This window comes from Phascolarctos cinereus, unplaced genomic scaffold, assembly GCF_003287225.1.
Source record: "Phascolarctos cinereus isolate Bilbo 61053 unplaced genomic scaffold, phaCin_HiC Scaffold_9;HRSCAF=440, whole genome shotgun sequence".
Lineage (NCBI taxonomy): Eukaryota > Metazoa > Chordata > Mammalia > Diprotodontia > Phascolarctidae > Phascolarctos > Phascolarctos cinereus.
In genome coordinates this window covers 158,111,461-158,126,372 of record NW_027556402.1, presented here as the reverse complement: position 1 = coordinate 158,126,372, position 14,912 = coordinate 158,111,461, and the positions used below count along the sequence as shown (strand labels likewise).

General features: G+C 38.4%; 1 protein-coding gene across 3 annotated transcripts in view; it reads left to right on the top strand.

The window, feature by feature from the left end:
* Positions 1-14,912, top strand: part of FAM114A1 (family with sequence similarity 114 member A1) — an 85,789-nt gene that overhangs the window by 46,633 nt on the left and 24,244 nt on the right. For 2 of the 3 annotated variants that reach the window (XM_078148652.1, XM_020991846.2), the window contains 4 exons: positions 2,114-2,215; positions 3,226-3,329; positions 6,419-6,553; positions 10,829-10,981. In XM_078148652.1, coding sequence (XP_078004778.1) covers positions 2,114-2,215; positions 3,226-3,329; positions 6,419-6,553; positions 10,829-10,981 — 494 coding nt within the window. The remainder of the gene's footprint in view (positions 1-2,113; positions 2,216-3,225; positions 3,330-6,418; positions 6,554-10,828; positions 10,982-14,912) is intronic. The other variant, XM_020991838.2, reaches the window with a different exon arrangement.

The window sequence follows — 14,912 nt, the reverse complement described above, 5'->3', positions numbered from 1 at the left end:
TAGAAACCCTTTCCCTATTGCTTACAATGTCATTGACTGACTGAACCAATCTATCAATCCTAATCCTAATCAGCCTTGGAATAGCTAGTTGTAGTTTTAATTGGTTGTTATACTGTCCATGGATGATGTGGTGATAATTGATAAGTCAGTCATCTTATGACAAGGGATGCAGGAACATTGATATATATTGGATATGTCTTCTTTCCACCCTCCACTCTATTGATTCAATACAAAAAGTAGATTCATCTAGAAGTATTAGGATGCAAAGTGTTTGCTATTATGTCTTGAATGCTAGAGTGATAGATAATACCACTTACTCCTCAAGCTTTTGCTTATTATATCTTTCAGCATTCTATAAATAACTGAGTTAAAGGAGGAGGTGGGGGTAAAAAGAATTCCTACCTGGAGACCCAGGCATCCTTAAATGGAACAGTGACTACTTCTCTGTGAATCTTGCTCCTGGTATTTGTATCAGTTAGAGGAAGGAAGTGAGAGGGAGAGGAAGAAGGAAGGAGAAAAAGAGAGAGAGAGAGAGAGAGAGAGAGAGAGAGAGAGAGAGAGAGAGAGAGAGAGAGAGAGAGAGAGAGAAAAGAAAACTCCATGTCATAATGTCATAGAATATTAATAATTGCCAGTTACTTCTGCCAAGGCCTAGTATATATCACCATATTTCAAATTTATCATTTCCTAGTCTTCTTGGCATTCTCTCATCTACTTGGTTACCTTTACTTTCTAAGTTAAAAAACAAAAGCTGAGATGCCAAGGAGTTGTTATTTTTTTTCTGAAGTTATACAATCAGGGACAAAAATGAAGAGAAATCATAAGTTCAATGATCTCTAGACAAGGTTAAACTCTGAATCGACTTGCTTCTATACTATAATTGAACAGTATTAGTAAATTAGTCCCCTGATTTATGTAGCTCATAAGGAGGTTTGACTATACCTAATCCAATTCTATAAATATTAAGCACCTGTAATGTGCCAGGCACAGTGCTAAGTATTCTTCTGGACAAAGAAGAGTAAAAGACTCTTCTCTATCTTTTCAGGCTTTTCCTGAAGTCAGGCCTATGACTCACAAGAAGTTGAAGGAAAGACATAATTATTTAGAGATAGGTCAATGGTCCCCAGTCCATAACCCATAGGAGGGCAATGGTGCCCAGGATGGTTGAGGCACTAGAATCTATGTCATATGGAGATAGGTTGAAAGTATTCAAAGAGACTTTTTCTGCACAGCTCCAAAAGGGAGAATGGGGATGAATGAGTGGCAGATTTGGGCTAAATACAAGAAGGAACTTCTTAATGATTAAAGCTGTTCAGAAGTGGAATGGGTTGCCTTAGGAGGTATTCTCCATCAAAAAGAGCAAATCAAATGCTGATTGAACAAATAGCTACTTATTGGAGATGGGGTCAAAAGGATTCCATTATACCATATTCCCAATGCTAGAGAAGCAGTACCTATGACCGCCTCCTCCATTGTGTAGGACAGAGGATCATATCTGAAATCATGAAAACATACCTCTTGGAATATACGATTCTAATTCCTAATATTAAGTTGTTTTCCTATGATTTGCTTGTTCCAAAAAATAAAATGCAGAAAAACAATTCCAGGTAAACAAATCCAGGCTCTATTTTGTTAGGCTCTTGTTAGTTTAATTATATTCCCTATTTCTTCAGTGTAAGGAGTTCCTAGTGTAGAAACTTTCCTCCATTGTAGATCAGGATTTGTTCCTTAGAGTCTTGGAAGGTTGCCCTGGGGCACTGAGTGGTAAAATGATTTACTCATGAATACACAGCTAACATGTGTCAGGAGCCAGATTTAACCCGAGTCTTCTTGACTCCAAGGCTGGCTGACTATCCACTCTACCATGCTGCTTCTCTTTATTATAATTAGATGAATTTTCACTTTGGAGCAACCTAGAGTGATAAATTTTTCAGCTACAGCAGCTTTTGACTGTGACTTATAGAGGTCACAAGTTTCATCACTGCAGTATCCATACTGATCAAATTAAAGAGCCTTGAATATAGTATTGAAATTTGCAATACTAAGAATTTCATTCTAATAAAAGAAAAAATTTCTAAATTCCTACCTCTATCATATTCTTACTCTCTTACAGGTCATGGATTAACAGCAGTTAAAGAAAAAGCAGGGGCCACCCTCAGGATTCATAATGGAAATTCTAGGTCATCTGAAGGTGAACAAGTAGATACAGATAAAGGTATGGTACCATGGCAGTCCTCTTAGTGGTGGAGGAGAACAGATTACTACCAAATACTATATATGCAAGGAATCTTCTTTCTATTATGCACCTGCAGTCTAAAGAACTCCTTTGGGGAAGGAAATTCAGAAAGCAGAAAAGTGGATGGAATAAGCATATGGACCAGGGAAAGGTATGAAATATTCATGGGTGGGACCAGGGCTGAGATTAGAAAGAAGATAAAGATTCTAAAAGATGAAGATGAGAAAGGATTGCCTTCCTGGCACATTAGGAAAGCTTGTGTAAAGATGAGGAGGTAGTGTTGAATTTGGGGAATAGATAAATTTCAGACAGAAGTGAATAGCAAGGAACCTACAGAGCAGTAGACACCCACAGCCTGCAGGAGAAAGCCAGACCCTGGGACTTGCTTATGGAAGGGAAATATAAGTAATAGCAGTGCGGTGTGCAGTAACAGAATGACTATGCTACCTCAGCAGGTGAAGGATTCAAAGAATTACAAAGTCTCAGAATTGAAAGGAACATCAGAGACCAATTAATCCAACCCATTCCTGAATAAGAATCCCCCTTACAATTTTCCAGACAAGTGGTCATTCATTCTCTAATTAAACACTTCTAGTAGTGTGGAACTCACTACCTCCCAATGGAGCTCACTCCACTTTTGGACAGCTCTAATTGTTTAGAAAGTTTTTCATATGTAGATCTAAGATATACCTCTTGACAGTTTTCACAATTTGTTTCTAGTTCTGCTCTGAGAAACCAAGCAGAATAAATTTAACCTTACTTTCATGTGATGGCCCTTCAAATACTTGAAGACAGCTATCCTGTTTTCCCTGAGTCTTTTCTTCAACAGATCCTCATATGGAATGGACTACCTGTTGTGCATCTCTCAATTCACTCCAGTGAATTTCTTGTCTTTACAGATCTCTCAATATGTAATGCTTGTAATGAAGAGGATTTCAAGTTCAGACCATTAAATCTACCCACTAAGACAATTGTTTGTGTCTCTTTAGTAGCAGAAGCTGGCATAGATCAGAGCCCTGGAGAAGGTCCACCCTCTTCCCCATCAGGATCCCGAGGAATGCTGTCAACTATCACCACCGTTGTTCATAATACAGTCAGTTATCTAGCTGTTTCCTCTGTTTTCTTTTGTTCCTCCTGTTCTTTTTTTAGTACTTCTATTTACTTGTGACCTAGATCAGAGACATCCAAGAAGAGAAGGTCTTGCTCATAACTCTGTGGGAAATAATTTTTGTTCTACTTCAGAGAAAATATGACCTTGATATAGAAATAATAGGAAGAAAATAAAAATTACCTTTATGTAGGAAGAAAGGACAAGTTTAAGAGTAACATTTAAGTTTGGATTGAAGAATGACCTAGCTTCAATCTTATGCTTATTCCAGGTTACTTTTTTTTCTAGGTTGGGAGAAGTCCCTAACATTCAGTTCACAATTTTTCACTCACATTTACCACCTTCCCCTGTACTCCAAAATCTCCTGGGAGTAGGTTCCCTCTTCCCTTTAATACAGACTCCACTCAAATTACTCAGAGACATATGATACACACATATTAAGAAAGGGAGGAGTTAAGAGAAATGGAAGAAATGAATGAGGAAGAAAAGGAGACCACAAGATCCATCAATTTACAGAAGTAAGGAGAGAGCCTTCAGATGAGGCAAGACTTGACTCCAATGGGGTCATTCTTACCAGTTAGCAGAGCTGCCTTTTTTTTCTTAGATGGTCGGTCTCTTAGGATCCACAGTTTCAAACCTGAGTTGGAGAATTGGGAGTGAAATGGAGGCATGGTTTTGACAGTAGATACAGGTAGGGATAGGGACTGGACCTATAATTTAATTGGGATAAGGTATATATAATCCCAATGGAGGAACCCTTTCTACTCATGCAGGTTAGTGCTACCAGAGAGATACTCTCAAGGAAGTGTTCATGACCACATCCACACCATACATAGGGAGAGGCAATTAAAGAGCAAAACCAAGACTCACTGTCATCAAAGTGTGTCATTGACGGGGATGTTCACCCCTTCTCAAATTGTCCAGATTACCCTAGTCAACCCAAAGTTAAAAACACAGGAGATAAATGATGGGCCAATGACAGAAATAGTAGACTCAGAAGGAGGAACAGACTTAATGGGAAAGTTAATAAGCTTGGTTTGGGACAAATTGAGCTTGAGGTTTTAGTGGAATAGCCAGCTGAGGTTGTCCTGTATGCAGCTAGAAATGCAGCTCTAGCACTCAGAAGAGAGATCGGTGATAGAGACATGACTTTATAGTTGTCTGTATAGAGGATTTACATGGAACTGCTGGAGTCAGTCAACCAGAGTTTAAGTGCTTATTGAGACACTATGCTAAGTGCTGGGGATAAAAAGAATGGCAAAAATGTGTTCCCTTCCCTCAAGCAGTTCACATTCTAATATAAAGACAATATGCAAACAAATAAGATTGCTAAGGGAGATTATACAGAGGTGAGGAGAAGACTAATGAAAAGATTTGGGGAATATCCACTAGACACGGTCAGGAAGAGTCAGTGAAGGAGACCGAGAAAGGCTTAGAGAGATAGCAGAACTAGGAGAATGTGACTCTGAAGCCAAGGATTAGGAAAGATCAGGTAGGAGAGAATATCAATTGTCATGTGATTGAGACGTGACAGAAGATGAGGCCATTGGATTTGTCAGTTAGGAAGTCATTGGTGAATAGTTCCAGTACAGTGATTGGGATGAAAGCTGAGTTACAAAGAGGTTGGGGAGAGAGTAGAGTGGGGAGGAAGTGAAGGAATCAGTTATAAACAATTTATTCCAGAGGTTTAAATAGTAAAAGGGAAAAGAGAAAGAAAATGGAAGCTGAATAGGATAGGATGGTTAAGGAAGCCACTTTTAGCTATAGGGAATCTTGAACGTGGAAATAAGCAATGAAGGAGAGACTGAAGATGCTGACAAAGGGAATGACTGTTAGAATAAGATCCTAGGGGAAGTGCGAGGGAATGGGATTAGGGATACAGATGGAAGAATTTGCTTTATTGAGGAATAGGGATGGCTCTTTTGTGACTAGAGGAAAGGAGGAGAGAATATGTATGGATGATGCAGAGAAGCGTTAAAGAATGGAGGGACTCTGAGAGAACTCAGGGCAGATGGCTTCAATCTTAGTTTAATAGGAAAGGGCATAGAAGAGGAGTGCCTAATAGCATATGACACAATCTATTTTGTGCCTACTACTGTAGGACTACTTCAGACTTCCAGGAATAGATCATTCCACTATCAATCTGGGCTCAAATTTTCTATGAGGGCTTATAGACAGGCCTGGAGCAGTCATCCAGTCTACAGGAGCCAAGAGAAACTTGGATATTTCTGAGCCCAAACTAATGATTCTAACATTCCAGGGCTATTCAGAACTGCACTACACTATGCCTAGTCCTCCAAGACTTGACCCTAAACATCCTTGCTGAGTCAGCTAAGGCTAGTAAGAGTATAGTGGATGTCCTGGCCTGTTCTGGTCTGTTACACAACATCCAGGAACGGACTTCTCCCTGACTGACCTGTAAGGTAGTGATGGTGGGGACAGAGCTTTGAGATGTTCAATGTTACATTACCAGATAAAACACCAGAACTGTATAGGGAAGACTGTACTAAAGAATAATGGCCTCTGAACCCAAAAGCACTTTGTAAGTCAGCACATTCAAGATAGCTCATGAATATACTAATTGCATACAGATCTTGCTAACTTCTGAGATAAGCGAAGACCATCAAAAATAGCCTGAGGGTCTTTTACTTTAGGGTGGTGGTTTAGAGAACACTACAGTAAGTCACTGAGAGTATGTGACATATTAATAGATTGCTCCACATAAATCTTTTGGTTTTGTTCAAATTTATTTTTTACTAAGTCAGTCCTATCACTTATTAGTGCTTTATGTCATAAATATGTATTGAATACACACAGGGACCCAGTACAATTAGCCTGTAATGTTTTTATATTTACTGAGCATAATTCTTTGTTTTATTCACACAGTCACTGTATGGATTATAGAGATCCCTTAGGAAAAGAAATAATTAGGTGTGTTATAAACCTGGTGATGAGTCAAAGTAGAGGATTTATATTGAGTTTAACTTTTAAAGATAAGTGACTGACACTGAATTGTCACTCCTGCAAAACAACAGAGTAAAAAATCTAATCCTGTTGAATCATCTCCTGTGTAGGGTAAAAGTGTCTTAAGTGGTGGCCTGGATGCTTTGGAATTCATCGGCAAGAAAACTATGAATGTCCTTGCAGAAAGTGATCCAGGTTTTAAGCGGACCAAAATATTGATGGAGCGAACAGTTTCTTTATCTCAGGTAAGATCATAGATTTAAAGTCGATAGGGCCCTTAGAGAGTCCTCTCCAGTCCATGAAATTTATTTTTAAAATATTTTTAGTTGTTTTTTTTTTAGGCAATTGGGATTAAGTGACTTGCCCAGGGTCACACAGCTAGTGAGTGTCAAGTGTTTGGTCTGAGGCTGGATTTGAACTCAGGTCCTCCTGACTTCAGGGCCAGTACTCTATCCACTGTGCCACCTAGCTGCCCCAATTTTTTAAATATTTTGATAAGTGAATTTCAACATTATTGGTCTCCTTTCTGTTTCATTATGCATTTTATTTAATGCATTAAAAAACATTACTTTGGCAAGGGATTCATGGGCTTTACCAGACTGCCAAATGGGTCAATGACACGAAAAAGGTTAAAACTCTCTAATCTAGTCCAACTTTCCTACGGATAAACAATAATAATAATAATAGCATTTATACCACGCTTTACAGCGTGCAAGATGCTTTACGTATTCTGTCTCATTTAACCCTCACAACAACCTATAAAGTAGGTACTATTAGTAGCCCCATTTTGCAGATGAGGAAACTTGCCAAAGATCACATGGCTAGTAACCGTCTGGAAGAACTTGAATTCAGATCTTCCTGACTCTGAATCTGGTACTCTAGCCACTGCAATGTAGCTGCTGCTACTAAAATGTCTGAGTCAGATTTCCATCTGAAACAATGAAACCAGTTAGAGGGAAATTGTTATTTTAGTAAATAATAAGTTAACTGGTACAACATCCAAATGCCTAAGGGTAATCTGCATGCATTATTTTATTAATCCTTACATTATCATTAACCCTTTCTTTGTTTAGAGGAAGTGAGAATTTTTATTGGAGAGGACTCCAGTAATGATGATGGGGATGGTGATAACTTACATAATGCCTTAAAAATTTGCAAGGCAAAGTGGTTTTGATACATAATGTCACTGGAGCCTTATAACAACTCTGGGAGATGGCTGCTATAGGTATTATCTCCTCTTTACAGAAGAGGAAACTGAGGCTCAGACAAATTAAGTAAATTGCTTTTGGTCCCATAACTACCACATGTCCGAGAAAGCATATGAACCAAGGTCTTCCTGAATTCAAGTCCAGCTCCAAACTGCAATGATTTGACTAGACAGAAAATTAGCCATAATAGAAGACCTCAAAGCTTTGTTCTTTGCTTCCAGGCCATTGAACTTAGTGCTTAAAGCCCTTTGCTTGGTTTGTGGTGTTATTAGGTATCACAGTGAAGCTTCAATTCAGTAAGCCAGTACAAAACCAGGAGGTTTACTGTAGGTCAACTTGAGGAGCACATCATTTCCCCTAAATAAGAAGCACATTCAGTAGACTGAGGTAGTAATCACAATCACCACATCATTATCACTTTGCTGGGTAATCATAGTAGAAACTGGCTTACTTGCATTGGAGCAGACATAGTAAATTCCCCAATCCATTTCCCCTGTGAAGTACTGTGCATCTTATTAGCATGCCCATCATCTAGACAGGAGGTCAGCATTCCCAGTGGGATTACTGTACTCCTTGTAAACTAATGAGAAGGCCTCATCTGCTGAAGATGTTAATTACCTGAGATCAAAAATATTACCCTTAGGACTTGTGGTTTTGTTACAAGGACCATCTGGTGTGATACATTCCATGTACGTAGAGGATAAGTATATAGTTTCATGATTCAATAATTGGAATCCATAAGAATTGTTTTCTCTAAGTGCCTTCATTAGTCTCCTATTAGCAGTAATCTCTGAAAATTTTGGGCAGCTAAGTGGCACAGTAAATAGAGTGCCAGCCCTGGAATCAGGAAGACTCATCTTCCTGACCCTGGGCAAGCACTTAACCCTGTTTACCTCAGTTTCCTCATCTGTAAAAAGAGCAGGAAAAGGAAATGGCAAATCACTCTGGTATCTCTGCCAAGAAAACCCCCCAAAATGTCACAGTCAGACATGAGTGAAACGACTGAACAACAACAAAAAAAAATCTATTGCAGCCAAGGGGCTCAGAGTTCCTATTATAGTAGAACTTAAGTATAGCCTCTCTGGTAACTGTCTGTCCAACCTGGCTTTTTTAAGGGTAGGGCCAAGAACAGGGCTGGGGTATAAAAAGTCAACTTCTGGGACGATTGATGAGCAGTTGCTTATGCCAGTGGGGATTAAGCAATAGTAGAGAAGCCAAGTATAAATAGCAGCCATTAACAGTGTAATCAAAAAACTAGATGGGACAAAACAGACTGGCCAGGAGTTCAAAACAGTGATTGGGAACAAGACAACCCAGAGTAAGAGAAGTGAGAGGGAACTGATTATGCAATTTACCTTCACTAGGGAAACATGCTAGCCATTTTCCAGTCTTAACAGAAAAAGTTAAGGCCTAATTGATATTATATAGCTCAAAGAGTCTTGGGTAATGTGTCCCACTGATTCATAGTAGGATTTAATGCAGATCATCCTAAAAAGAGAGATGTTGGTCTTTTTTAAACACTTCCATAAAGTGCCACTGGTTTTCCTTGGTTACATGGGAATAAATATTTATTTTCTCTTCCTCTTACCAACTGATGGCTACCCCTTAGTTTCCAGTTTTTTGCCACCATAAAAAGAATTATTTAAACACTTTTGGATATATGGTTCCTCTCCCATGCTCTTTGATGTCTTCGTGATATAGGCCCAATAGTAGTATCCCTGTGTTAAAAGGTATGAACAGCTGAGTAACTTTGGGGCATAGTTCCAATTGCTGTCCTGAATGGCTGAACCAACACTGCATTAATCTCCCTGTTATTCCATAGCTCCTTCAACACTTATAATTTTCCCTTTTTTGTCAAATTTGCCACTCTATTGGGTATAAAGTGGAGCCTCAGAGTTGCATCTCTCTATTGGTGATTTTGGATCCTTTTTCTTCCAAATGGCTCTTGATAGCTTGTATTTCTTCCTTTGAAAACTGCCTTTTCATATTCTTTGACTGTCAATTGGAAATTCGTTGATATGTATACCGTGTCAATCAAACAACAGGAAGGACCCTGTCACATTGTATGGCCTCCTTGTGGATTTTTTGGGGGATATGGGTAAGAACTGTCTTTGGAAGGATATGGGTTAAAGCAGGAATTGAAGACATGGATGAATGATGATACACACTGTTGGGGGGTATACTTAAACTGATAAGACCATGAATCCATTGGTGTAACAAAGCTGAAGTAGCCCACTTCTGAGTGGTACAAACCATCCCAAAGTACTGATCTTAGTTTTTCCCCTTTTAGTTGACTTTTTTTCCCCAACCTCCTTTTCCCTTATGACTACTATTCTCTAATGTTTAATATGTTAGGTAGAAGTCAATAGAGGGAAGGGTTGGAAAAACTGGGCAGCCATTTATCTTCCTTTTGTTTGTTCATTTTCCAACCTCAGGCTCAGAACTCAGTGGTCATACTAGGTTATATTAAAGGAGTTAAAAGGAATTCCCAGCAATAACTAGACTGGTTTAGATAGAAAGCTTTCAAAAAGCTGGCACTAATTTGGTCTCAAAGACAGATGGGAGAGAGAATCATCTGTGTGCTAAAAGGGTCCTGGCCACTATCCTTGTGTACATAAAAGGGAATAAAGCCAATTAGGGTTTTGTTTTTTTATTTCTTGGTTATAAAATAAACAGCGATAGCAGAGTGCTTCCCCTGGTGATCTGTGTGTGAGCCAGAGCTTGGGCCCCGTATTTTTACAGTATCTGTCATGGGTAGAAGAATAAAAGCTATAAACCTAGCACCCTCATAAATTTTATGAGGAATCAAATAAAGCATGCTTAGGAGGAAAGAAAGCAAGTGCAGCATATTGAAACTGCCTGTGATCCTTGTTTCTATTTTATTGTCTTTTTATTTGGTAATGTTATCAATTTAAAAAAAAGAGTAAAACCCATCAATACAGAAAGGAACTCAGTCACAGACATATTTCTGGAGAAAGAAATCTAGCTTTTAAGAATCCTGAAAACACATTTATAAACTGGGATTTTAATTTGTATTCCATTCCTGGTGATGGCTAAAGCAATTTTAAAAAAGTAATCAATAAATAAAGACATTTGCAAATGGCCACAAGGAAAATCAAAAGTAGACCACAACCTAAATATTTTATTAAGGAGGTGAACAAAAAGGAAGCCTTCTGAGAAAGGCCAGAGTAACCCAAACTTTAATCTTTCCAAATACAAGTTCAATTCTTTAAAATTTCTCTTTTCTATCAGAGGAGGCTGGAGAGTATTTAAATAAGCAGTCGGGCTTGCAAACGTTGTATATTTCTGCAGATGTTAAGGGAAGCCAAAGAAAAAGAGAAGCAGAGATTGGCTCAGCAGCTCACAGCAGAAAGAACGGCACACTATGGGATGCTTTTTGATGAATATCAAGGCTTGTCACACCTGGAAGCCCTAGAAATTCTCTCTAATGAAAGCGAAATCAAGGTATGTAGTTCATCCAGGAAATGTTCAAAACGATCCTTGTTTAAATGTTTCCCTTAAACATTAAGGATACCAGAATGTCTACCATCAGGATTAGTCCTTTTTTTAAAGTCTCATTTGTCTCTATGTTACTGTCTTTGTTAGTGACAATGATGAACTACCCATGCTCAGAGCTTAGCCATATTCTCCAGTTTTTATTGCTTCTGCTGCCAACACCCAGCCCCTAAAGAAGCAGCAGCAAGATGGAAGTCACCATGACCATTGGCATTTGATGGAAAAGTATTGCTGAAAAACGTTTCTTTCCCCCACCCCCAGCTTCTCAGAGGAGCATCGATCCTTTAGGGATCAGGCCTTTGCTATCTGGGGGATGACACATGGCCAAGCAGGCATGAAGAGCTTTCTTGGAGACTGCTCTCATGAGTACCACCCTGTTCCCTATGCCCTTGTTTTGATATTTAACAAAACAGGGAGCTTCACGTCCATTTAGGCTTCACTGAGGAACTGCAGGTCTTAGAGACATCTGGCTTTGCGAATTGTGTCGGTATTTGCAACACTGTAGTGTTAGAAATACATACCTGTGGTATGAAGGGCCAGGTTACATTTCTGTTTTCTCAGACTAACAGAAACCTAGCAAATTCATCTTACAAGAGAGCCAAGTACTGTCCTGTTTGCAAACATGTTGGCCACAGTATACTAAGGAAAATAAAATTCTTACTAATGAACACTAAAATGTGGTATCTGATATCATCTGTGATAATAAATGTGACCTAGTGGCTGGAAGGAAGGGATTTACAATTTATGAAGGAAATACTTCTTAATTCAAGTATATACTCTGTTCATTCAGTTAACAAGGTCAGCCAGCAAGCATTTATTAAGCACCTATCATATGCCAAGTATATGGAGATAGCTAGATGGTTCAGTGGATAGAGCACTGGGCCTATCATTTTTTCCTGTCTTGTACCCCCTAACCCACCCCCTATTTGCTTGTAAGGACATTTATGCCCCAGAAAGTTTCCTTCAGTTGTACAAACTTCTGTTTGTGAAATGACATCATTGCCCCAGTTACAATTCTTGTTTTGTTAGGGTTCTTCTAATTGGTAGACTGAACTTTCAGAGCTGATTTTTGAAAAGTGAAAGGATCTTAATTTTGGATTGTCATGTTTTCACCATTTTATTTTATTTTGTTTTTGTTGGGTTTTTTTCTTTTTTTTCTTTCTTTTTTTTAATAAAGCAATATAAAGCTTGTGGGTTAAACAGAATAAATTTCTGAATTTAAAAGCAAAAAAAAAGAAGAAGAAAAAGAAGAAAACTTGAGTTCAAATGTGGCCTCAGACACTTACTAGCTGTGTGACCCTGGGCAAGTCACTTTCTGTTTGCCTTAATTCACTGAAGAAGGAAATGGCAAACCACTACAGTATGTTTGCTAAGAAAACCCCATGGAGAGTATTGGCATGGTATGGTCCATGAGGTCACAAAGAGTTGGACATGACTGAATAACTGAATATATGTTAGGCACTGGGCTAAGCACTAGAGATACAAACAAACATGGTCCCTTCCCTCAAGGAGCTCACATTCTGAGGCAAGGCCTTTCCCATATAATTTACTGCCTTCTTTAAAACATAGCATCATAAGATTTAGAGCTGGAAGGGACCTCTGAGATCATCTAGTTTAATCTACTCATTTTACAAAAAAAATTTGGAGGCCCCAAAGGGTTAATTGACTTACCCAAAGTCACACAGCTAACATAGCATTTGAACTAAGGTCTCCAGTATTATTGTCACTCTTTTTTAGAGCTCTTCTCCCCCTGCAAGTTTGTGACGGAGAAGAACCTAGAAATTCCCTTTTGATTTAATAGTAATAATAAAAATAATTGTTAGATTTGTATAGCATTTTAAGGTTTACTTGTATTTTTACATATATTTTACATATGTTAAATATATTTACACATATTATCTAGAGCAGCAGTTCTTAATCTGTGGGTCAGGACCCCATGTGGGGTCATGAAAAATTTGGCAACAGCAGAAGATTTCTAAGCACACAACAACCAAAAATTAATTAAAAATCAAATGCGTAACAAATCCGAGGTGTTTCTGGCACCACTTGCTGATGTTGCACCAAGCAACTTCACTGCAGCCTTGGTTCTGAACATAAAGCATGCACACTTTGTACTTTATCTTCCCTCAGGCCAGGCAGTTCCAGAAAGGGGTCTAGTGGGAAAAGTTTAAGAAACCCTGATCTAGAGTGATTACAGTCTTTCCAGAGCAGCTGGTAAAGGAAAGTCCCTGGTATGAGATTAAGTTGACAAAACACAGCTTTTTTCCTGGAGCTGTTTCCTCTGGCTGTAGCTCCATTAGCTGAGGTGCATGGGCCACAGCCAGAGAAGGGCTTTGTAACTCCACACAACAACATATTTCTCTTAGGCTCATAGATAGAGAGCTGGCACAAACCTCAGAGCCATTTGGTCCAAGCCCTTCATTTTACTGATGAGGAAACCAGGAAAGTTAACTGGCTTGTACAAGATCGCACAATGTCAGAGGGGAGATTTGGACCCAGGTCCCTCTGACCAGAACTGTATCACATTATCTCCTCTTACATTATCTCCTCTTACATTGTTGGGATATTCTGACTCCATACTCAGATATTTTTTCTATCATATCACATTAGCCCTTATACACTTGCAGCCATTATAGCATTCCTGTGAAAAGAGGAAGACTCTATAAAGCAGGTCTATTTGCTATTTATATTTTATGAATGTTATGCTTTTAAGTTATAATATCTCAATGTATTTCATGTTGCTGTTCATTCATGTTCTTTTACAATTGTTTGTTTACAAGGCTCAATCTGAAATAGCCCCAAGTACATTGGTGGTCTTTAACGATTGTGGATTCTAAGACAAATGATCCTAAGATTCCAGTACCACCTGGAATCCTAAATCCTAAAAAAATTAGAAAAATAGATGGAACAGCCTGATTAGTAAAAGAAGACTGTACCACTCATTGGACAACTGATCATCTACTGCCTCATTATAACTCTTAAAATGGTACTTTACATAATCATTTTACTCCTGTTATTTAATTATCTTGTGTTTTGCCTTGTCTATCCAATTAAACTGTAAGATCTTTAAGAGCAAGGAATACCCCATAGCACCTGGCTTTTGCTAGACAAATGGTAATTTCTCAAGAAATATTTATTGCATAAACGAATGAATAAATAAGATAATAAAAAGATGAATGAACTGGACTTAAAGATCACAAACACTACTAAACCACTAAAACATCCAAAGAACTGAAAGAAAGTAGTGTTTAGTTCAGAGAGCATAAAACTTGAGTGGCGTTCCAGTTAATACCATCCTAAGATGTATATCTATCTCAAAACTAGGATGAATATAAGTAGAATGTAAGCTTCTTGAGGACAGGAGCAGTACCTCGTACATAGTACACAGTGTTTCTTCAATTGAAATTGAATGACCAAATTTAGCAAAACTGGCACAGTTTTTTAGTTTGAAATGTGAATGGAGATTACTACATCCTTTTTTGCTCTTAAAAATGCTGTATTCTAATGCATTTATCCTGAACTTTTCTTTTTGGACTGGACCTGAGATTGCATTGGTTTTGGAACTCCTATCAATACAAATTGGGACCTTATCTGAAATTTATTTTCCAAAACAGTTGCTTCAAGGGTATTGTGAGGTTAAGTGGCTTGCCTAGAGTCATACAGCCTACGTTTGACGTAGGAATGGAATCTAGATCTTCCCTGACTCCAAGACTGGCTCTCTATCTACTATACCTTGCTGCCTCTCAATCTTAAACTTACTTTTCTAAATGTTAAAAAAAAACCCACCATTTTGAAAATATGACTGTACTTATGGATGGTAATGTAAATGTATGCTACTTTGCCCACAACCTAAATATGAGTGATATTTGTTGCAAACAAA